Below are 22,541 nucleotides of genomic sequence, written 5' to 3'. Positions count from 1 at the left end.
TTGGGTGACTGATAATAGAATCGTTGATTATTCTTATCCTTGAAGGAAGTGGATTGCATTACATTCATGCACCTCCACATTCATCCGCTACCGTAAAGATTTTTGCTCTGTTTTTCGCTCTGCGCCCTTCACATGTTCGACAAAATGCCTGACTGAACCTCTTCTCATGTCTCCCTCATGGCGTCTCACCCCGACCGGGGCCTCATTGTCTTCTCTCAATTTTTGACCATGTGGTTTGTTTTCTCTCATACCCACTTTCTCTTTTAAGCCATTTCCCTCTGTTATAATGAGAAATTTTACTCCTTATCTCTCAAACTGAAAATTGTGGTGTTCTATAGAGCTAGATCATGCAATAGTTTACTTGATTTTTGTGTTTGAATTCCATTGTAGAGTGACTTTTAAAGTTCTTACAAAGTGTTTGATGAGCATTTGTGGATTTTCATAACCAGCTCTTTAGGTAACTTTCTCTTCCCCCCATTGTGTTAGCCGCATGCCCCGCCCTTTGTCTGCTGCTGCATTACAAACATTACTATAATATTGGAATGGTAGTAGCAATGTTTGCTCATTGTAAGCCTAGATTCATGGCTATAGCTATTAACAAAGCCACCATTTAAAAGGGGGTAGCCACTTTTTATTTCCATGCACATTCTTCTTCATGGGTGGAGACAAAACATGGGTCGAGAATATTTAGGTTTGAATTTAGCTTATTCTTTTTTCACCCACATGATTATTCATCTGATTCATCTTAAATTATGTTGGGTTTAGGAGAGCCCAATTATTGGGGAGGCAGGGTGGCATTGGTATCATTATGGCCTGCAACTATGCCAACATGTTCAATACTTTATTATTGTATATTGTTGTCAGAGCTTGATGTTGGCCAATTGGTGGAGCATTTTATTAAAAAATTTGACATAGATGCTCAGTTTGTAGGCTGAAACTGTTACAAGAGAATCAAACAGAGCTGAGCCTTTGGTCTATAACGCTGTGACTTTGACATGCATGCATAGAGACTTTGTTAGCTTCTCTTTTCCATATAAATTGGCTGTTATGTTGGTTGGTTTTGCTCAAGCCATTCAATTCTCTTGTGAGTTTCAGCAATTTACAAACCAAGGATGGTGATCTCATCGATATTCACCGACGCCCACCAGCCTGTTAGATCGGTTAGCTTGCCTGCGAGGGTGGAGCTCGAGCCAGAACCATTGCTGGAGAGCCTAAAATCCTTTCAAGTTTCGTCTTCCAATGCGAAAACGACTCCTTTTGGACTCGAAGGGATCCGAGCTGCATTGGTTGGGCTAGCAGAGTTGTATAACTCTGTTGGAGAGCTTGTTCAGTCTTCTTCCACCCAGCAAGCTCTTGTTCACTATAAGGAGGGGAAGCTTGTGGAAGAGGCTTTAACTGAGTCTGTTATATTGATAGATTCTTGTTGCTCTGCAAGAGACATAATCCTTACGATGAAACAAAATATACAATCCCTTCAATCGGCTTTACGTCGAAAAGTAGCAGATTCGAGCATCGAAAGCCATGTTCGTGCCTACTTCAGCTTCCGAAGGAAAGCGAAGAAAGACATCGGAAGCTTCCTCGGTTCATTGAAGCAAATGCAAAGTAATAGAACAACAAGCTTCCCTTTATTGGATCTACCAAACCATGATTTGTTGCCTCTTATCAGACTGCTAAGAGAAGCAAGAACCATCAGCATCTCCATCTTTGGAGAGCTTCTAGCGTTCCTATCAACGTCGGTGACGAAGGGGAAGGCTAGCGGGTGGTCATTGGTCTCACAATTGATGCCAACGATCAGGTCGAGATCGGGTAAAGGACGGAAAATAGTAAATGAATTGGAGAGTGTGGATATTGGTCTCCATTCTCTCCTTGGCCATGGGAGAGAAAACGAAAGCAATGATAAAAAAGCTGAAGTTCAAATGGCACAAAGAAGGCTTAGAACATTGGCGTCAAGTTTTGAAGGAATAGAGAGTGAATTGGATTGCATGTTCAGATGTTTAGTTAAACACAGAGTGTGTTTCCTTAACATGTTAGTTCATTGAATTGTTTGAGATCTCAAACATTCCAAACTCTTGTACATTTTAGCCACTTTGTGCTCACAATTTTATCTAAGATAAATATAACCCGTCATTCTTTGATAGTACGAAACTCAAACTCTTAATGTAGTGTAATAACTTAAGTCTACTGCTAACAGATATTATCCGCTTTAGTCCATTATATATTGCCGTCAGCCTCACGGTTTTATAACGCGTATGTGGGTGGATTATGCGTATGTGGGTGGATTATGAGATCCCACATCTCTCCCTAATAGATCCGTTATAAAACCATGAGGCTGACAGCGATACGTAACAGGCCAAAGCGGGAACTTTCTATTACAAATGATATTAGAGCTATTCATCGAACGATGCGAGACACTGGTTTAAGTAAGGCTAAACCCTCTCTATAGTAGATGCGCATGAGGCTGACAATGATACGTAACAGGCCAAAATAGACAATATTTATCTCCCTAATAGATCTGTTATAAAACCACGAGGCTGACAGCGATACGTAACAGGCTAAAGCGGGGACTTTCTATTACAAATGATATTAGAGCTATTCATCGAACGATGCGAGACACTGGTTGAAGTAAGGCTAGACCCTCTCCATAGTAGATGCGCATGAGGCTGACAGTGATACGTAACAGGCCAAAATAGACAATATTTACTAGCAACGGACTTGGGTTGTTACAAATGGTATCAGAGCCAGACATCGAGCGGTGTGCCTACGAGGACGCCAGCCTCCAAGGGAGTAAGGGTGGATTGTGAGATCCCACATTTCTCCCTAGCAGACGCGTTTTAAAATCGTGAGGTTGACGACGATACGTCACAGGCTAAAGTAGACAATATCTGTTAGCAGTGGACTTGAAGTTACATGTAGACAATATTCTATGTAAAGCTTGATTTCATTGAAACTAATGAGTTTTTTTTTTTTTTTCGAGATTCTTACAATTTCTTTAATTAAAATTAGCGATAAAACCGCATAAATTAAATAAGTAAAAATTGCAACATTTGTACCTAATTTTAATGTATTTATATGAATTGCTAATTATATCAGTTAGGTAGGTCACGTTCAATTTTAAATCTAAAGTTTTATTTTCTTTTTTAAATTAAAGGTAAAAAGTATAAATCTAATTCTTTTTCTTATTTTTAATTTTCTTTCCTAGATTATTTTCCATACATTTATGGTACTTTAAAGCCTTTTCATGCCACAATCAATAGGAAACAAACACGTGTCATAAGAAACTTTAGAAAATTATTAAATGCGCATTTTTTTTGGATAATATTTTGGATTTCATCAAATCAAATCCTGGGCGATGAGCGGCTCATGGGGCACGCTTCGTTTCTCAATGTCAAACGTGTCCTTATCCAATTGGACTGTCATTTATAGTGCATACACTTCACTTCTTTGCCACACGTGTCCTCTAAGAAGAGGACACGCGTCTCCTCCTTTCCAACAACAACGGAAGTAAGCCCACCAAACTCTCTTTTTTACTTTTTAAATTAATAATTAGGTTCCAAATTTCTTTTATTATTATTATTATTGTTGTGATTAATTGGTAATATTTTAAATTTAAATTTGTATATATTTAGTGACTTATGCTATTTTTATATATTTGAATCCTTTTGAAGGAAATTTGATAATTTTATACCATAAAATATTTTTAGTAAGAAATTAATCATTTAAATGAGATTTTTAGTAAAAATTAAATATTTTAATCGAACTCTTCCTTTAAAAAAAATCATCTTATTAAAATATTAAAAAAATAATTTTTTTTAATTACCCCTTTTGAGTTATTAACCTTGCTTCGTGTTATTCTGACTCTACTAGTTCTTCGCTTGGTTGTACAAATATCATGTTCGAGTGGGGTATTACGTTCATCACCCAAGCTTCACTATTGCTTCACCAAGCTCCTATACTTAACACAAACATCGAATTATCTTATGGGTGTTAAAATAAGCTAAGCTTCACACGACTGTCAAAAGACCTTCTCAAAGTCGAAAGATCTACAACACGTTGGAGAGCTTTTAAATCAAATTCCGTCATTATACTTCTCAACATTGCATCGTATACTCAAAACAAACCGAACCCAAAGGGTTCTACTCTCATTCAATGCAATAGAAAGAAGAAAAAAAATTTATAATGGCTTTTTGGCTAAAGGGGAAAATGTGAACGTTGATGATTTAAAATGGTGACGCCTGGCTCAAGTAATTTGAGGTCATTGCCTATGCCAACGCCACACACCCTTCTGTTATCAATTTTAAATCTCCGCCGTTCAAAATTATGCATATAATAATAATAATGATATTAAAAAATAGTTTATCGTGATTCCCATGACCTCATCTTACATATAATACATTTTTTAGATAAAACAATAATATAAATTTAAGAATCAATTATGTAGAAATTCCATAATGGATAGACTTAAAATTAACATAAATAATAAAAGAAATGATTTTAAATTTTGGGAGTAGAGAAAAGAACCTAACTTTGCTCCCAATTATGTGCGCAAAAAGAGACAGCACAGCTAGGTGATGCCCTCGGTAGGTGTGCAGCTCAGCTTTAGAGAGTAGGCGATAATGGGTTAAGTGGCGGCACCACAATTTCCTTCCTCTATGACTCTTTCTCTTCCGCATTTTATCAAACACCTTGCCTGCACAAAATTACACGACACCTCATACCCTTTTCACATTAACCTAATCTTCAATCCCCAAATTATTTGGTCCAAATGCATTGCTGCATAAACATGTGACACCCAAATTATCAATGGCTGCATATTGCCCCCACCATATGATGCCTCTGTTTCTGCTCTCTCTCTCTCTCTATAAATATATGCACCTGCAGAACCCACTTAGAAGTAGTAAGCTAAGGGTGTTTCAGCTTTAGCTCTGTTGAGAAAAAAAAAAGAAAAGGAAGGTTGTTGATAATGGCTGCCAAGTACCAAGCGAGGTCCATAAGCTTGCCTTCTAGATTGCATCCCTGTGCTGTGAAGGTTGAGGAGGAGTTGAGGAAGGTGAAGACATGGGTGTCTTCTTCTTCTTCTTCTTCTTCTGTTTGGGGTGCTCTTTTGGGATTACAGGATTTGTATGACTCCATTGATGAGCTTCTCAAAATGGGTTCCACTCAGCAGGTTTTGTCTTGTCCCCAAAACAAACAGTTGGTGGACGAGTTGTTGGATGATTCTATGAAGCTTTTGGATGTCTGCAGCTTAGCAAAGGACATAGCATTAGAAACCCAAACGCATGTTGGGGCTCTTCACTCTGCCTTTCGCCGGAGGAAAGGCGATTCCGCCATGAAAACCACCACTGCTGCTTACATTTCCTATAGAAAAAAGATGAAGAAAGAAGGTAAAAACTTGATAACATCAATGAAGAAGATGAATGAGAAATTCAACTCATCCCCAATGCAAAATCCAGATAATCACCTGAGCTCTGTGGTTGAAGCGCTGAGACAAGTTTGCTCAACCAACAGCTCTATTTTCGAATCCGTGTTGTTGTACTTAACGCCATTGACGAAGCCAAAAGCTCGAGGATGGTCTTTGGTTACTAAGTGGGTGCACAAGGGGGCGATTGCCTGCGAGTCAAACAGTGCCATGAACGAATTTGAGAACGTGGATGTGGCTTTGAGCTCTGTTGTTGAAGAAATGGAGGTTGAGAAGTTGCAGGTTGCTCAGAGAAGATTGGAGAGTTTGGAAATGGCGGCACAAGAAATTGAGAGTGGGTTGGATGGTGTGTTCAGGAGATTGATCAAAATAAGAGCCTCTCTGTTGAACATAATATCTCAATAGGAGATGTATTGTATTTCCATAGCCATTTTTTGACACCCTGAATCCTGCAAAGGCATCCAACTTTTAGGGATCCGCCATAGGGATAGTTAGCTCGATTCCATGTCCATAATACGATAGTGTTCTATGTGTTCTTGATCCAAACAAGAATAACAGTTTTAGACATTGATAATGATAAAATCTCTTGCTTGTTCGATCACTTCCTTTTATGTGTTTCTTATTCAATCACCATCTGAAAAAGGTTCAAAAGATAGGGATGAACAGAGTACATCATAATATCATATTAATTCACATCCAAGTCTAAAAAGTTGAAACTTGTTGAATCTATAAGGAAACTCAATACTTCATGCTAACTAAGATTACCCAAGAAATCTGTACATATTCTAAAAGATGAAGTTCAGGGGAATATGTTCGCATCTCCACCTTGATTTCATTTTCACTCACATTACCATAGATTTTGTCCAAACTACTCTTCAAACTGCTCCAATAATCAAGTGAAGAGTGGAGGGTTGGTTGGTGAAACCTTAGACTTCTCTAAGTAGGAGGTTCCAAGCCCTGTCAGCCATCTAACTCAATCCCATGGCAAACAATTTGAATGGACCTTGTAACTTAACCAACCCAACCTGATTCCTCATCTGCCCAATCCAAGTGCCTCTCTTCAGAGTCAATTTCTTGACTGAGATCCCATGTCAATTGAGAAAGAGAACTATCGACTTCAGACAGCTTGACTAAGCGGGGGAAAAACTAAAAGACTTCAGACAGCTTGACTAAGCGGGGGAAAAACTAAAAAAAACAGTGGGTGAGCAGCAAATACCAATGAAAACCAGACCTGGAATTTCAAACAAGAAAACGAAACATTTCTTATAAGAGTGCAGAAATTTCTCTCTAGTAGAAGTGTTTTAAAGACTTTGAGAAGAAGCCCAAAAGTAAAAGCTCATAGAGAGCAATATCTACTAGTGGTGGGCTTGGACTATGACAAATGGTATCAAAATCAGACATCGAACGATATGCTTGGCCCACTAAAGAGTGGGTGAAGACTGTTACACCACCTACCAAAAAGCTTGTGAAAAATTCTTTCTTTTCAACCCTCTTTATCCTCTTCTATTCTGAACAGTAGTTTCATTAATGCTATACCCCCGAAAAAGAAAACTCCATTAAAGCAGCTTCCCACAAGATTGCATTTGCGTAATCAATGGAAAAGAAATTAAAGTGGAAGGGATGAGTTAGAATCTCAGTGGAAAAAAGTTAGTGGAGTCCTAATGAAGCAGCTTCCCACATGTTGCACAAAATGCAGCCTGTAAAACTGCTGAACAGGAAAAGTAACTAATATGGTTTACTCAGAGTTTGGACAAGACATGTGAACAAGTTTATAGCAAACACGAATGGTGTGGCTAAGAAGGCACTAAATTGGTATCCATCCCTAGTTTTCTATCTAATCTGATAGACATTTCCAATATTCAACCACTAGTTGAAATAACGCAATAGTAAAGCCCTCCCATGACTACCCACCAAATGTTCTTATCTCCAATCATTTGCATGATAAGTTGTCTCTCATCACCAGCTGCCATTTCCCAGAGGATTTGATTGATAACTCATGTTTCTACTCCTCTACAAACCCACCCAAGCCATCTCATCTGGGCTCCACTCCCAATCCCTCTCAATCCTTGCCAAGATTTGAAACCTTAATCCATTTCACCACCAAAATCTACCCCTAAAACAATTTACAAGACCTCAGATTCCATCAATATCCCGTGGAAGACCAGTTGCCTAATAAATTCTAGAAGTTTGAGAGCCATTTCAAGGTCAACTTTACATCAACCTCCCCTGAAACAGCCTAAAAGTTCTATAAAATGTGTAAAACAATAGGAGGAAAAAGACTGCTATTGTTAAACGAAATCAGGTCCTACGTCCATGGAGATGAATGGTGTGAAGTCCCACGTGAAATAAAGTATTCCTTATAAGAGTAAGGCTAACAACGATACGTAATGAACCAAAACGAACAAAGCATTCCTTATAAGGATGTGGAAACCTCTCCCTAGTAGCACATTTTAAAACCGTGAGAGGCTAATGATGATACGTAAAGGGTCAAAGCGGACAATATTTGCTAGCAACGAGGTTGGACTATTACAAATGATATCAGGCTAGACACCGGACAGTGTGTCAGTGAGGACGCTTGGCTCTAAGGAGGTGGATTGTAAGGTCCTACGTCGGTTGGATGGAGAGGAGAACAAAGAATGAGTGTAGAAACTCTCCTTAGTAGATACGTTTTGAAACAGTAAGACTAATGGAGATACATAATGGACCAAAATGAAGAATATCTCCGAGCGAAAAGGTTAGATTTTTCCTAACCGTTTGGTTTAGTTAATGGCTGACTCTTACTACCAGGATTAGTTTAATGGCTATCGATTTCCAACGCTATTGTACCTTCAACTCTCAACCATGGAAAAGCGTGAATTGGCGGTGTGGCGGTGGAGATATGGGGGATGTTAATAAGGGATAACAAGTCACTTCCCCCGCAACCAGATGAAAACAAAATCAAGTTCCATTAAATATGGAGACTGAAGGATGCCAATTTAATATTACTTTTCAGCCGGCAAAAGATGTGACTTCATAACCCACACCATTGATGAATCTTTGGCCGTCTTCACATGCTCAATTCGGTACATTCAAATCCTAAACAACTTCCCCTTTTTCTATCCACTCTGCCTATATAAAGCTATGATGGGAAATTGTGGATTTCATCTACAAGTTGCCCTCATTAGACCCTCATACAGAATTGCAACAGAATAGCCATGGTAGCATTTTCACAAACACCTTGGAGTCGGTATAGAGATAGATGTATAAGCTTACCTGCTCGATCGCATCCATCCACGATTCGGGTTGAGCAAGAGCTAGCCAAGCTTCGATCCTTGGATCCTTCTTCCTTCTCAAGCATTGAAGCGAATTGTAGCGCTCTCTCCGGCCTGGTGGAGCTCTACAGATGCATAAACGAGGTTCTGAACCTCCCACTGGTCCAACAAGCCCTAGCCTCACACCGACGTGAAATTTGGGTACAGGAATTGGTGGATGGCTCTGTAAGATTCCTGGATATCTGCGACAATACGAGAGACGCTGTTTTTGTGATAAAAGAAAGCATTCGACAGCTCCAATCGGCGATCCGGCGAAGCAAATACGAAGATTCGGGCGTCGAGAACAGCATCGCTGCATATATCAGCTTGAGAAAGAAGATCAAGCATGAAAGCTTGAAGAAATCGCTCGCATCGCTCAGACAAATGGATTACACCTCCGGAGCCTCTCCTCCTCTTCAATTAGAGAACGAAGTGACGGTGGCGGTGATCAGAGTGCTGAGAGAAGCAAGCTCCATCACCTCGTCCATCTTCAACTCTCTATTGTCTCTCCTCGCCGTGCCGGTGCACTGGAGGCCGAAACCTAGCCGATGGTCAGTGGTGTCAAGGCTCGTGCACAAGGGAGCAATCACACGCAACAATCAGGCAGAGAGAGCCAACGAGTTGGAGAACCTGGACATGGCGATCGAGGCGATGCAGTTCGGATCGTTGAGAAGAGACGCAGAAGCGGAGGAGAAGATCCAATCGATTGTTCGAGAGAGACTTCTGGGGTTGGATTCGAGCATTGAAAGAATCGAACATGGAACAGAAGGATTGTTCAGGGAATTGATTCATACCAGAGTTTCTCTTCTGAATATAATTACTCAGTAAAATCGGTCGCATTGTGATTTCCCACTCTCATGAAATCCGGCGATGAAAATCGGCTCTGTACATTCATGAACTGAACTCTATCCTTCAATTTGATAATGTGTTGGCTGTGATTTTGAACCAAAAAAGTGATTTTCAGTCTGTATAAATCCTTCTTCTATCTTCAAGAACACTTTCTCTGTAATTGATCTGTGAGCTGAAATCCAAATCAATTGAAGAACTGCATTGAATCTTTGGAGTTCCAAAAATCACATCACTTCCATTTGGATAATATTTGTTCTATTGTCCGTTTTTGGTTTGGCTTTCAAGAAATTCAGTTTCAACCTTCATTTCCCCACTCAACATTTGCATCAGATCAGTCATCTATTATCTTTAACACAATCATAATCTTCGTGTTCATAGTCTTACTTTTCGACCTCTCGAACCATGTATCAGATTGTTAGATTTGATGTGTTTCTAAATTGTTCTACTCGACTCGACTCTGTCATGTTTGGTGAGTCGAGTTGCGTTCTTTTATCTTCTTTTGTTCTTTTATCTTCTTTTTGTTTATGTACTGATTTCATTCTCGGGAGTCCTCTAATTTATTAATATAAATTAATTATCTAACACCTTCGTCGTGACGAATCATCTCGTCTGAAATTTATATATTTATATATTTAAAATAAAATCTTTGACTAAAATAAAAGATTTTTAGAAGAATAAAGTAAAGAAAATCATACAAATTAAAAAAAGTGATCCCAGTCAACATTTTCTAGATATTCAAAAAGAAAAAGAATTCTAGAATTGGAGTCCATGTCTATGCTTTGAAATTCCACTTTAATTAATTAATCCGCTAAAATATTTGTAATCCATCTTTTTTTTTTTTAAATAAATTTAATAAAAATAAGTTAGCCGGAGTACGACGACTGTGGGCAGAGATGGATAACGTTTGGGCTGTTCAGATTGTTCGATTAGGTACGAGGACGAAAAAAGACAGAAGGGTACCGTAAGATCCCTTAATTAGGTATAAGAATCATATCATGATAGCACTTTCGTGGTCTCAGACAATTTTACGAAGATAATGGAGAGTTTGCTCCGTTTAAGCCCAATCTCATGCATAATTAAGAAGATCAGCTCAATATGAAATAGTACCACATATATAGGTATCATTTGTCTCGAGACCTTTGCTAGCATTTTTATAGACTAAGCTCCCCGTATTAAAGTGGATATGCAAAATTTTCATACCCGTCACAACCCGTGATCTTTTTTTATTGAGAAAAGTAGCGTGAAAAAGTAATTTTATTGGTTGAATTTCTAAATAACTATTCTATACAAGTGATATCATGCCAACGTGGCAGTTTATCCTTGCCACGTGTACACTATGGAGCTACATCGGATTCTTCCTTCGCGCTTCAAAATCCTCTCCAACGGCTAATATCTGAAATGGCCACGTGGCAGTGGGGCCTCCTTCGCTGATATGCCGTTCAACGATCCCCCTTTTATGCCCAAGCTGTCACTCACTTTTGCTCTTCCAGAGGCCGTTTCATTTTCACCTCTCTTAATCCCACGCTTCTTCTTCTTCTTCTTCGTTACCCCTTTTTTTTTCTCCGGCCATGAGCGCCGCCGATCGTTCCGTCAGGATCATCAAGCAGTTCATCTCCCTCCTCCGCCGTGGCTTCAACTCCTCCAAATGGTACTACGATTGTTTCTCAGAAATGGGTTTCGGATTTTTGTTTTAAAATGTTGGAAAATTGAGAGGAATAGGGATTGATTCGTTTGTTTTTTCTTCTGGATTTTTGGGGTTTTTCTTTTGTGACAGTAAAACGGCGGCGAAAATGGCGGTGGCGAGGATAAAGCTGCTGAGGAACAAGCGAGAGGCGGCGGTAAAGCAGATGAGACGCGACATTGCTCTGCTTCTTCAGTCGGGTCAGGACGCCACTGCTCGGATTCGGGTCATTCACTATCTTCGATTTCTTCGCCTTCGTTAAAATCGATTAAATTGAAATGTTTGAATCAAAGAAATGAAGGTTGTGTTGTTCAGGTAGAACATGTGATAAGAGAACAGAATGTTTTGGCTGCCAATGAGATTATCGAACTCTTCAGCGAGTTGGTTGTGGCTAGATTATCAATTATAGCGAAACAGAGGTAAGAAAGTAGAGGAGAATTGGCTAAATTACTCTGTAATGGGTGGATTTTCTTGTGATGTGAATATCAATTGGTGCAGGGAATGTCCGGCAGATCTGAAAGAAGGGGTTGCTAGTTTGATCTTTGCAGCTCCGAGGTGCTCTGAGATTCCAGAGCTTTCTGCACTTACCAATGTTTTTGAGAAGAAATATGGGAAGGATTTTGTGTCTGCTGCCACTGATCTGAGGCCCAATTGTGGAGTGAATCGGCTGGTAACTACATTTTCGCCTTTTACTTATTTGTCGGTTTTGGTAACAGCCGAATTGGTTGGGGAGGAGAACGAAACACTCATTATAAGGGTGTGGAAACCTTTCACTAGTAGATGGGTTTTAAAAATATTGAGGGAAAGCTCGAAAGGAAAAGTCCAAAGAGACAATATCTACTAGTGGTGGGCTTAGGCCGTTATAAATGGTATCAGAGCCAAACACTGGGCGATGTGCCAGCGAGGAGGCTGTTCTCCGAAGGGGGTAGACACGAGGCGGTGTGCCAGTACAGACGCTGGGCCTCGAAGGGGGTGGATTTGGTGGGGTCCCATATCAATTGGAGAAAGGAACGAATGCGGGGTCCCATATCAATTGGAGAAAAGAACGAATGCTAGTGAGGACGCTAGACCTTGAAGGAGGGTGGATTGTGATGTCCCACATCGATTGGATAGGAGAACAAAACACCCTTTGTAAGGGTGTGGAAACCTCTCCCTAGCAGATAATTTTAAAAGTTTTGAGGGAAAGTCGGATAGGAGAACAAAACACCCTTTGTAAGGGTGTGGAAACCTCTCCGGTGTGGAAACCTCTCCCTAGCAGATGAATTTTAAAAGTTTTGAGGGAAAGTTGGATAGGAGAACAAAACACCCTTTGTAAGGGTGTGGAAACCTCTCCCTAGCAGATGAATTTTAAAAGTTTTGAGGGAAAGTCCGAAAGGGAACATCGGTGGGCTTGGGCTATTACACGCTGGCTACTCAAGAGGATGGAGGGCATGGGCTGTTACACGTTGGCCCACAATGTGATGGATTGTAAGATCCTACATTAGTTGAAAAAGGGGAATGCATAATTTATAAGGGTGTAGAAACCTCGTTTTAAAACGGTGAGGCTGACAATGATAAGTTAGTTATATTCGAATTTGTATTGAATTCGTTGCATTTGATTTTCCAGCTCATTGACAAGCTCTCTGTTCGAACTCCTGCGGGTGAAGTCAAGCTTAAAATAATGAAGGAGATTGCCATGGAGCACCAGATTGAATGGGATACAACAGAATCTGAGAAGGAGCTACTAAAGCCTCCTGAAGAACTTATTGTTTGTTCCATTCTCCCTCTCTTCCTATCCTCTGATGATCATATTGTAACAAGTTAACGATGTTTTCGACTGTTGTCTGATCAGGACGGGCCTCGGAGTTTCGTTAGCGCTGCTAGCTTACCTGTGAAGCCTGCAGCAGCAGCAAGCCAATCTGCTGGAAATGATGCTCAAATTGAAAGGTAAGGAGGGTACATTGGAACCATTTGATACACTCCATTGGAGCTGTTCCTCGACTTGATTCCGTTGTCGTGTTTTGTGCAGGAGGAACGGTAGAGAGGATGAAAGTATGCACTTTCAAGATACAGCATCAGCCGCAGAAGCTGCTGCAAAAGCAGCGAAGCAAGCGATTGCTGCTGCAGAGGCAGCTGCCTATCTAGCAAATAAAGACATGAATTGGGATGCTCGAGACTCGGGTTTCGATCTCAGCCCTCCTGCTAATTCTACCCCGATCTGCTCTCATCATATTGATCATCAGTTCAAGGCAGGAGAAGAGAGAACAACGAATGTAAATACAGATTATGAGATGGCTTACAGGAGACATAGCTATAATCCTACCGACATAAAGTTCGACGAATCGGATTGTGAAGAAGAAACTCAAATGGACGACGGAGCTGACGGAGGTGTTAGTCGACCTCCTGATGGGAATCCTCCACCGATACCTTCATCTCGTGTCCACCCCAAGCTGCCTGATTATGACACTCTTGCTGCTCGCTTTGAAGCTCTCAAGTACAGGAAAACTTGAACTTAGTCAGAATGTTGTTAATTACTTGCCAATGGTGCATGTAATTACTCAACCTTATTGCATTCAAATAAACCAGGAGTATTCTTTTGTTAGCTGTTTACAACAACACTACACTATATAATCAAATACTGTAAAAAGATCAGAGATTATGATGTTCAGAATGCAATTCTTATACAATATTATTGATGAACTTATCATGGTGTGTGTAGGCTTTGGGTCCTTGAATTCTAGGGCGATCAGAAACCCGAACTAACCTAATCTAAACCAAATTGAACTGAACTCGAGTCTAGTAAGATTGGCTAAATGGCAATGCCCAATCATCTTGGTTCAGCTAGTAAGCCAAAAACCAAACCAAATCAGTTTATACTTCTATTAAATGTCATGCTTGGAGAAAGTCAGAAATGCAATGGTCCATTAGAGAGGCCAGTTTTGATATAAAGCATCTATTTCACCAACACACAATTTTACACCAGAAGAAGCAAGGAGGCTACCTAAGCTAATTGTGCTGCAGCTATTTCAATGGGGAAGGGGATGCAGGAAACATGCAAGCTTCTTCCTACACCAACCACCATAACCTAGTGGTAACTGAAAGAATGTTAAGCAAATAGTACAGTGTAAAATAAGTCAGCAGCATCTACACCTCATGATGTCCGAACATGTGTACGGTCTCGATCGCTCTTCAAGCATCTGAGCCGAAGGCAGGGGCTCCAAGTTATATATGTTGCTTCTGTGACAGCAGAAATCGTATAGATTGTGGCAAACTCCTTTGCTGAAGGGATAAACTCTTTCAGGAATGCCCCTGCAGATAACCAAACTGGTTGTCATTGCTACTAAATTTAAATGCTCGTCCAAAGCATTATATCTTGGAAGTCTAACATATAACATTCCATGGACAAAGTGCAATATGAATCTTAATGAAAATTTTCCAAAATGGCTTNTTTTTTTTTTTTTTTTTTTTTTTTTTTTTTTTTTTTTGTTGAAAAGCTTAGTCACGAGAATGAAAGAGATGAGCAAACCTTAAGTAAAAGATTCGCCTACGTCTAACAAGTTCGTATGTTGTCTGATTCGTAACGACAAGATAGCTGCAAAAAGAAACAATGTCATAACTACAGCTAAGTCATCGGTCATAACTACTAAATTTAGATGCTTGTCCATGGGAGAATAGGGGTAATCAGCAGACCTATGAAATAGAAGCAAGAGCAGCAGGAAGATTAGGGCAATCGATAAGGTAATCAGCAGCACGATGACAATTGCATCCTTCCACCTGAGAATAAACCGTTCAAAGATCTTTCTTCAGCATCAGTTAGTAAGTTCGTGGTTTGTGATCACTGAATTTGACACTAGAAGTTCAAACCTGACACTTGCACACATCAAACCTATCAGCTTCTACTTTTCCTATCGTTATCTTTGGTGATTTGATAATGGAATTAACCATGAAATACTACTAGAGAAGCTAAAAACTTCTAGTGCATTAAAAACATCGGAAGGATACCCTACCAAGCCCGCACTATATCAGCCTTGAGGTATGAAATGAACAATATGCCAGTCCACAAGCATAAAGCTGTCTCCTCAAAAATGTACCACCTAAATTGTGAGCAAAAGTAACTTTTGTAAGCGAAATATCTTAGAAGATATAAGACAGAACAAAGAAGCAGCACAGTAAACAGTATATTTCAACAATTAAGTAGAAGTGTAGTGGTGGCAATTATAGTAGTAATAATATTCTTCAACTAATAGGAACTTGGAACAATTTGTACAATTGTTTTTTTTTACCCAATAACTATTTTGTTGAATCCATCCAAGGCTTTTTACAATTTTCCAAACTCTTTTAGTGAATCAGAACTTCTAAGAAGAACATTTTACATAAATGCATCACGAAACACATAAAACAGCTGAAGTGATGAAAGACATTCACACAAAGTACCGACCACATCAATCAATTTATATGAAGTTGAATATTTGTGACATCTCAAAATTGTAAACCCACCAGAATCGACAATGATTGCCCTGACCAATACATGTCCCAAGCCAAACACAATGATGATCAAACTGAAGTACGCATCGATCACAATCATGGCAATGCTTTGTCCGTGGAGGCTGCAAACGTACAAGGAAAAAAAAAAGTGGGACTAATGAAGGAAGAGTTGAAAATTAAAACTAGATAGATAAGTAGCAGAGCTGATGAGGATAAGCAACCATCCAAAATAAATTACTCATTTAAATAATTCACAGAAATTTATACCTAATCCATCTATCATTTTTATAACCAGTCCAAGTTTCAGTACCAGTGCATATGTTCTACTTCATTAGACTTCATATCTTTGCAACCGAAATTGACAGGAAGTTTTGAAAGATTTACTAACTTTCCAGTTCAATTCGATAACAATTATTACTTGTGATACAGAAGGGAATGAGAGTAGATATTCTGAAGATTCTTCAGAGAGTTAATTATCAGAAAAATGTTTAGGTCATTGTTTTTCAAAAGTAGTAATCTCTAGATTTTTTTCATTAGTTTACTTTTCTTAATATCCTATTTTTTTAGATTAAGAGAAATTGTTTCTATGTCTAAATTCATAGGCTAGTGAATAATGATTTCAAGTGTATAATCTCCTTAACAAATCACTGGTGTTCCTAAAAAGAGTTCTTAGCCACCCAATCACAGTTGCTAAAAGAAAGTTTATTTTTCTAAGCAACTCCTAAACAGCTTTTTCAATACAATTTCCATACAGCCTCTTCCTCTTCAACAAAAAAAATAAAAATAAAAATAAAAATAATGCAAGACTATGGGCCACCAATATTCTTGATTGAAGCAATGATGAGAATAACACAAGAAACTGAGTAAAATATGATATAGCGTGAAGTACCTGCTCTACATGGCAATAAGAGCAGGTAAAATTTCTGCAAAACAAATCGAAAACGGTAAGCAGTGATGGCAGTTACAATTTTCCTCAACTTCACTTACATGAATGATATTCTCATATTCTATTGGAATTTTGGGCATTTAAAGAATAGTTTATTTTGCAAGTATGAAGTGGTTAAGGCGTTATCATCCTTAAGCCCGGAAAAAAATTAGTAATTTTAGCATAGATATCAAATTGAGAGCGATAAAAGTGGATGTCCAAAATCACAGAAAAGAAAAGTAAACAGCTAAGAATGCATGTCCAATTGCAAAATTTATGTCCCAAATCGGCCTTTATTTATCAGAGTTGTGAAAACATGCATCACTTTTCCTAAAGGAATTACTTCAATCCAAGACATAAGCTTCTCGAAAAGCCAAATAAGCTCCTTGACCATCCAGCTAAATTTTAGTCCTCTTCTCCATGTTCAAACTAAAAATGATTCAGTTCAATATAGTCAATTAAATAAGATGACAAAACCACTGCAAACAACCATGTCATGTAAATGTGTATACATGTTATATGCAACACAACGTCAAGTCAGCTTGAGAACTACCAGATTCGACTTCTTAGATATTGAATGGAAATATAACACATTATATAATTAGAAACGAAAATTTTCTTCTTAAAGAAAAGTTACCTAAGTGGTGTTCGAGGGGGATACATGTCCATTACCATCTTTGTCCACGATGTTACGTCTGCCTGTACATTATTTCCGGAAGGGCTCCGGTCTATAGTAACAACCACATTTACATTGTTGCTTGAAGCAGGCTGTCTTTGCTTAAACATTTAGAAAACAAATAAGTAATTTTAAATTTAAATCATATTCATTGGTTATTCTCTCACTAAATACAAAGAATGAGATACCCACTAAATACTTACTAAAGAAATGGTGATAAAACTTACTTTGATGCCTTTATAAAAGCAATATCCTTTTCATTAGCAGCCCTCATAGCGTCGAGTACATAGCTGAACAAAAGGGGGCAAAGGAAGAAAAAGTAGTTAAATTTTCCTGGAAAGTGAAATATAGTTATATAAAAAGAGATGCCAAGGAAACACAAGATAGTGGCCTTTACCCAGGAGATGAACATGATGTTAAAAAGTATTGAATGAGGGTAGCAACGAAAAGCAACAAATATGAAGCCGTATACCTGAGAATTATGAAGGAAAAAAAAAAGATGTTGGAAACCTTTTTAAGATAGGAACAATTACAGGAAGCTATATAGTAACCAAAATGACCCGTATACTAACGCTAGCTACCATAGATTAAGGCCCGATACCCACTAGCAAATGCCCCAAGGCCTCTCCCATGTTTAGATATTGCAATATCGTTTGCAAGGCTCTTGATTACTTCCTACATATTGATTTACAAAAATAAGACAGCAGCAAGAACTCGTGTAATAATCGTAACATGCCTGTTTTGAGACCCAAATCATGTTAATAACCTACGCATGAGACAAGTGGTCGCATATTCTAACGTCTTAGAAGTCATAGATTTCATGACTCCAAACTTTGTATGATTTAACAACCGTGAAAGATTCGTCAAGGTGAAAGTATATTGAAGCATACTCTTAGTCCTCCTTTCTTTTGGAGGAAATATAAAAGTATCAACTCTTTAAATTTTGCGTTTTCCACTCTGAGAACCCAACTAAACTTCACATCGAAAGCTAATTCCATTCAATTGATGCACATAAAAGCTAAAGTTGACAGGTAGTAGATAGCTAAGTCACAAAATAAACATGGCGGCCAGTATAATCTTAGAGAACTTCCAGAAGAAAACGTAGTAGCTGACCCAATTTTTTCGAACTTAGAGACCCAAACCAAAACCAAACAACAACATACCACGGTTTAATCTTGATTTCTTCAATCAAATGCCGGTCGAGTGCAAATAGAACTCCAGCATAAACAAGGTGCAGCATCACCAATGCTACTTTTAAACCCAACGAAGATCTCCGAGCTGAAACCCACTTCCCACATAATTAAAATCCACACGAAAAACACAACGGNAAAAACGAAACAGCCATCAGACAAACGACGAAAGCCTCAAGTTCAACTAAAATTCAGACAAGGCAATGTAAATTAGTGAAACCAAACCACATAAAAACATGAGGAAAAGCGAAAACAACCTACATCCATTACTCAGTTCCCATCTTACTTCCTAGAGTCTAAAATGAAGGATTCAAAGGGGAAAAGGTTCTAATACATACCAGGATCGGAAAGACAAGGAAAAAAACGAATGTATCGGTCCATTATTCGATCCGAGAAGTCGCGGTGGTAGCAAGCATCCATGATCATCTTCAAACCATGAAGAAATGGGGGAATTTTACATCGGCGTTTGGGGCGAAGAGTTTTGTCGCAGTTTACTCCGAAATTACCATCGAAGAAGAGAAAGTGAGACTTGAACTGAATTTGCGGGAGAAAGTATAATCAATTTTAACTCTTCCAACTTTTTTTTAATTCTATCCTCTTCTCAAGATTTTAATTAATAGTTAAATTAATGCCAAAAAAAATATTTATGTATTTTTAATTAATATTTTTGTTTAGTAATATAAAAAGAAATAATAGATTCACTAGATTTTAATTCATAGTTAAATTAAAGCCAAATTATTTATGTATTTTTAATTAATATTTTATTTAGTAATATTAAAGGAAATAATAGATTCACTGCACCGTACTTTTAATTTCAATTTTTTCAATTTATGTGAGCTTTTTACTTTAACGTTACAACATTTATCAGTCAAAATGTAATATTGTAATTTTTAAATATATATATTTAAAAATAAAATGTATTTAAAAATTTAGAACATTATTCAAATAAAGAATAAAGTGGTGAGTAAAAGTTTATTAAATAAATTATTTTTTAAATGAAATTAATAACCATGTTAATTTTCTATATAAGTATAAATAATATTACTTACCTCTTCTAATATATTACTGCAACATCCGAGAGTAAAAGTAGTTACATCAATAGACTGAGACCATATCTTAAAAAATTGAAAATCACTGCCTAATAAGGTACATTTTTTTTTTCTTTCTGTAGATCAATCATAGAAATTTTATGGTTAACTGTGCTCATGGGATGTATGTGAGTGACGTGCTGACTTGTGTTGGTCTGTGAGGATAATCTTCACTTGTAAGCTAAGAGTAGGTAATGAGACTATGTTGTTGGAAAATGTCCGAGATTCCAAATCTTGATACAAATCTTGACATAGATTGTTATGATTACAAATATTTTTAAAAATATCGTAAACACTCCTTGTCTTTATAATAAATAAAAAATTAAAATTTACAGTAAATATATAGACAAAAATGTTTATTGATATCTCTAATTATTTATTTATTTATTTTGGAAGATTCAAAGATGTTTTTTAAATTAAATTATTAATGATTTAGATTTTTTTAAAAGTTTAAAGTTTAGGATATTATTAAAAAAAATTGAAAATTTAAATGTATTTTTAAAAAAGTGAAAAATTTTGATTTAGGGATTATTCATCAATAATTTTAAAAGTAAAATTAATAATAAAGTAAGATTAGTGGCATAATCTTTTATATAATTTACTTAAAAGCATGCTTAATCTGATCGTTTTCTTATTCATAGGAGTAGACTTCGATTCGTTCAAGTCAAGACGAACTTTCATCCGGGTGAAATCCAAGACTCCGATGAAGAAATCTCCTGTACGGTGGTCCGATCTGCCTCCTGAACTTTGTCTGCTCATCGGAAAACGCCTCGAAACCTACATCGACGTCCTCCGATTTCGCAGCGTCTGTAAATCGTGGCGAGCTTCTGTTCCTCGTTTCGACGGCATTTCTCCTCTTTCACCTCTTCAATTCCCTTCCCCCACCAACGCTCGCCGTGGTTACCTTGCCGCTGGCCACACCTTACTCCACCGAAGGATAATCTATTGTTTCAGTCCTCTCCATCATCATCGAACTTCTAACTCTTCTTCTTCAAGGTTGTTTACGAAGGATAAGAGCACAAAACTCGGTACAATCCGCTTTGTAGATCTGTTTTCTAATCTATTAGTTGTATTCGATGACGAAACCTTTCGGAAGGATGTGAACTTCCTCGATTTTCGAATTTATGAGGTTGCGAAATCGTATGCGCTTCAATACACTCGTGGTGGTCTTGTTTCTGGAATTACTAAGGTTATAATGTACCCTGATTCTGGTTGGACCGATTTTAGGACCAGAATCATTGTGGCAGTTTATGGAAGAGGTAAATTAGGGTTTGCAANCCCTGATTCTGGTTGGACCGATTTTAGGACCAGAATCATTGTAGCAGTTTATGGAAGAGGTAAATTAGGGTTTGCAAAACATGGAGATGACAATTGGACGCTAATCGATGACGATAATTTTCACTACAACGATGTGATTGTGTACAAGGGGCAGGTTTATGCTGTTGATAAATGGGGAACAGTTTTCTGGATCGATTCATCGATGAAATCGGTACAGTTTTCTGTTCCATCGTGTGGTTTTGGGGATCATAAACATTTAGTGGAGTGTGGCGGCGAACTCTATGTTGTGGATCGATTTCTGCGCAAACCTGATCCAGATGATTGCATTCGCAATAATCCTAACATTGTAACTGATTTCAAAGTGTACATGTTGGATCAAGATTGGGGAAGATGGGTGGATGTGAAGAATTTGGGGAATCAAGCCATTGTTTTGGGGGACGGTTGCTGTTTCTCTGTTTCGGCCTCGGAAATTGAAGGGTTTCAAGCGAATTGCATATATTTTAACCACAAACAAAAAGGGTGGTTCAGCCAGGACAGTGTTCCTGCTGTGTTCGATCTCAAAGAAAGAAGGATTTTGGAAGCCTCAATCCATGGGAATGCAACAAGGTGTGGTGCGTTTCAGTGGAAGCTGTAGACTCCCAACATGGCTCTGTAGCCTCTAACCAGGTATTCTCTAAGGATCATCAGAGATAATGTTATGCACTTTTATGAATGTCACAGTTTGTGTGCAGTGTAAATTGTAACTATTTTGATTCATCAATGATCATGAGAGCTTATTTGAATTGTGAACACAATGAATATGAACATGAAATATGAATATGAGTATGAAATGCATACATTGGGAGTTTTGGGACTGATTAGCAGTTCAATAATTTTGATGCCTTGGTGTTCGAGAATTTGCTAGCTTTGGTTTGAGAAGGAAAGATTCCTAGCTCTAACTAGGAATGACTAAAAGTGCAATTGCCTAATCCACACTATTTGCATGGGGTGGGTTTGGGCCTATAAATGCTATTAGAGTTGGACATCGGGTGATGTATTAGCAAGGACGGTGAGCCTCGAACGGGGTAGGCACGGGCGGTGTGTCGGCGATGACGTTGGGCCCCAAGGGAGTGGACAACAAGCAGTGTGTCAGCGAGGACGCTGGACCTTAAAAGAGGTGAATTATGAGATCCCACATTGATTGGAGAGACAAACGAGTGTCAACGAGGATGCTGATACCAAAAGGGAGTGGATTATGACATATCACGTCGGTTGGAGAGGGGGGAACGAAGACACGTTTTAAAACTGTGAGATTGACGACAATATGTAACGGGTCAAAGCAGACAATATCAACTAGTGGTGGCTTAGGATGTTATAGGTTTGAACACAGTTTGGGCCTTGTAAGTGCAGGTGCTCCGGGCTATAATAAGGGATCTCGTGCCAGACTTTGTGTCAGGTGACTTCCACTTCTCGAAAAAAACACTATTTTCTCTCCAAATTGTGGAGATTATTCTACAAAAACATCAATTACTACTTGATTTTTGAAGTTCCTCGGGGACGCATTAGATATTTCACAATCACAAACGGAGTAAATTATGTTCATGAATGAATTTAAAATCGTTAAAATCACTCTCATTTCACTGCTATTATGTTTATTTGATTTTCCATTTGAGATAAAAAAAAAATGAAAATTGAATGTTAGATT

General features: G+C 38.3%; 6 protein-coding genes across 10 annotated transcripts in view; 5 read left to right on the top strand and 1 right to left on the bottom strand.

Annotated features, from left to right (window-relative positions):
• The window catches only part of LOC111804411, a 4,768-nt gene extending 2,633 nt beyond the window's left edge, over positions 1-2,135 (top strand). The window contains exons 2-4 of one of the 4 annotated variants that reach the window (XM_023689210.1): positions 46-233; positions 391-457; positions 1,096-2,135. In XM_023689210.1, coding sequence (XP_023544978.1) covers positions 1,113-2,039 — 927 coding nt within the window. In that variant the 5' untranslated portion in view covers positions 46-233; positions 391-457; positions 1,096-1,112 and the 3' untranslated portion in view covers positions 2,040-2,135. Of the gene's footprint in view, positions 1-45; positions 234-390 lie in introns of all 4 variants that reach the window. The other 3 variants (XM_023689208.1, XM_023689209.1, XM_023689207.1) reach the window with 3 other exon arrangements.
• A 2,825-nt stretch (positions 2,136-4,960) lies between these two features.
• On the top strand, positions 4,961-5,821 carry LOC111803711. Its single transcript, XM_023688235.1, has one exon. The coding sequence runs from the start codon at positions 4,961-4,963 to the stop codon at positions 5,819-5,821; it is 861 nt and encodes a 286-aa protein (XP_023544003.1).
• Positions 5,822-8,610: 2,789 nt separating this feature from the next.
• Positions 8,611-9,534, top strand: LOC111803710. Its single transcript, XM_023688234.1, has one exon. It carries the CDS (start codon positions 8,611-8,613, stop codon positions 9,532-9,534), a length of 924 nt encoding a protein of 307 aa, XP_023544002.1.
• A 1,505-nt stretch (positions 9,535-11,039) lies between these two features.
• Positions 11,040-13,919, top strand: LOC111803915 (IST1-like protein). Its single transcript, XM_023688529.1, has 7 exons — positions 11,040-11,203; positions 11,330-11,462; positions 11,552-11,655; positions 11,735-11,906; positions 12,843-12,983; positions 13,068-13,162; positions 13,245-13,919. The coding sequence occupies exons 1-7, from the start codon at positions 11,124-11,126 to the stop codon at positions 13,723-13,725; spliced, it is 1,206 nt and encodes a 401-aa protein (XP_023544297.1). The 5' UTR covers positions 11,040-11,123; the 3' UTR covers positions 13,726-13,919.
• Positions 13,920-14,060: 141 nt separating this feature from the next.
• On the bottom strand, positions 14,061-19,051 carry LOC111803917 (protein S-acyltransferase 10-like). Its single transcript, XM_023688532.1, has 11 exons — positions 18,830-19,051; positions 18,465-18,579; positions 17,699-17,773; positions 17,529-17,591; positions 17,263-17,397; positions 16,590-16,623; positions 15,713-15,822; positions 15,223-15,309; positions 14,906-14,989; positions 14,742-14,807; positions 14,061-14,524 (listed from the first exon to the last, which is right to left on the bottom strand). The coding sequence occupies exons 1-11, from the start codon at positions 18,915-18,917 to the stop codon at positions 14,350-14,352; spliced, it is 1,032 nt and encodes a 343-aa protein (XP_023544300.1). The 5' UTR covers positions 18,918-19,051; the 3' UTR covers positions 14,061-14,349.
• A 1,149-nt stretch (positions 19,052-20,200) lies between these two features.
• Positions 20,201-21,651, top strand: LOC111803916 (putative F-box protein At1g65770). 2 transcript variants are annotated; one of them, XM_023688531.1, is made up of 2 exons: positions 20,201-20,790; positions 20,869-21,651. In XM_023688531.1, exons 1-2 carry the CDS (start codon positions 20,283-20,285, stop codon positions 21,489-21,491), a joined length of 1,131 nt encoding a protein of 376 aa, XP_023544299.1. In that variant the 5' UTR covers positions 20,201-20,282; the 3' UTR covers positions 21,492-21,651. The 2 variants fall into 2 exon arrangements, with proteins under 2 accessions (XP_023544299.1, XP_023544298.1); XM_023688530.1 differs by having other exon boundaries at positions 20,201-20,848; positions 20,927-21,651.
• Positions 21,652-22,541: the final 890 nt, after the last annotated feature.

The sequence above is a fragment of the Cucurbita pepo genome, chromosome LG10 (genome assembly GCF_002806865.2).
Source record: "Cucurbita pepo subsp. pepo cultivar mu-cu-16 chromosome LG10, ASM280686v2, whole genome shotgun sequence".
NCBI lineage: Eukaryota > Viridiplantae > Streptophyta > Magnoliopsida > Cucurbitales > Cucurbitaceae > Cucurbita > Cucurbita pepo.
This window is presented reverse-complemented; position numbering and strand designations above follow the sequence as displayed.

What these genes read in the sequence shown, in the direction of transcription:
- LOC111803710 (XM_023688234.1), top strand. Translation starts at nt 8,611, where the DNA reads ATGGTAGCATTTTCACAAACACCTTGGAGTCGGTATAGAGATAGATGT.
- LOC111803915 (XM_023688529.1), top strand. Translation starts at nt 11,124, where the DNA reads ATGAGCGCCGCCGATCGTTCCGTCAGGATCATCAAGCAGTTCATCTCC. An exon ending in ACGCCACTGCTCGGATTCGG is followed by an intron (nt 11,463 to 11,551) that starts GTCATTCACTAT and finishes TGTGTTGTTCAG; the next exon opens with GTAGAACATGTGATAAGAGA. An exon ending in TCAATTATAGCGAAACAGAG is followed by an intron (nt 11,656 to 11,734) that starts GTAAGAAAGTAG and finishes CAATTGGTGCAG; the next exon opens with GGAATGTCCGGCAGATCTGA.
- LOC111803917 (XM_023688532.1), bottom strand. Translation starts at nt 18,917, where the DNA reads ATGATCATGGATGCTTGCTACCACCGCGACTTCTCGGATCGAATAATG. An exon ending in GAAATCAAGATTAAACCGTG is followed by an intron (nt 17,774 to 18,464) that starts GTATGTTGTTGT and finishes CATAATTCTCAG; the next exon opens with GTATACGGCTTCATATTTGT. An exon ending in AGGCGAATCTTTTACTTAAG is followed by an intron (nt 14,525 to 14,741) that starts GTTTGCTCATCT and finishes GGTTATCTGCAG; the next exon opens with GGGCATTCCTGAAAGAGTTT.
- LOC111803711 (XM_023688235.1), top strand. Translation starts at nt 4,961, where the DNA reads ATGGCTGCCAAGTACCAAGCGAGGTCCATAAGCTTGCCTTCTAGATTG.
- LOC111803916 (XM_023688531.1), top strand. Translation starts at nt 20,283, where the DNA reads ATGAAGAAATCTCCTGTACGGTGGTCCGATCTGCCTCCTGAACTTTGT.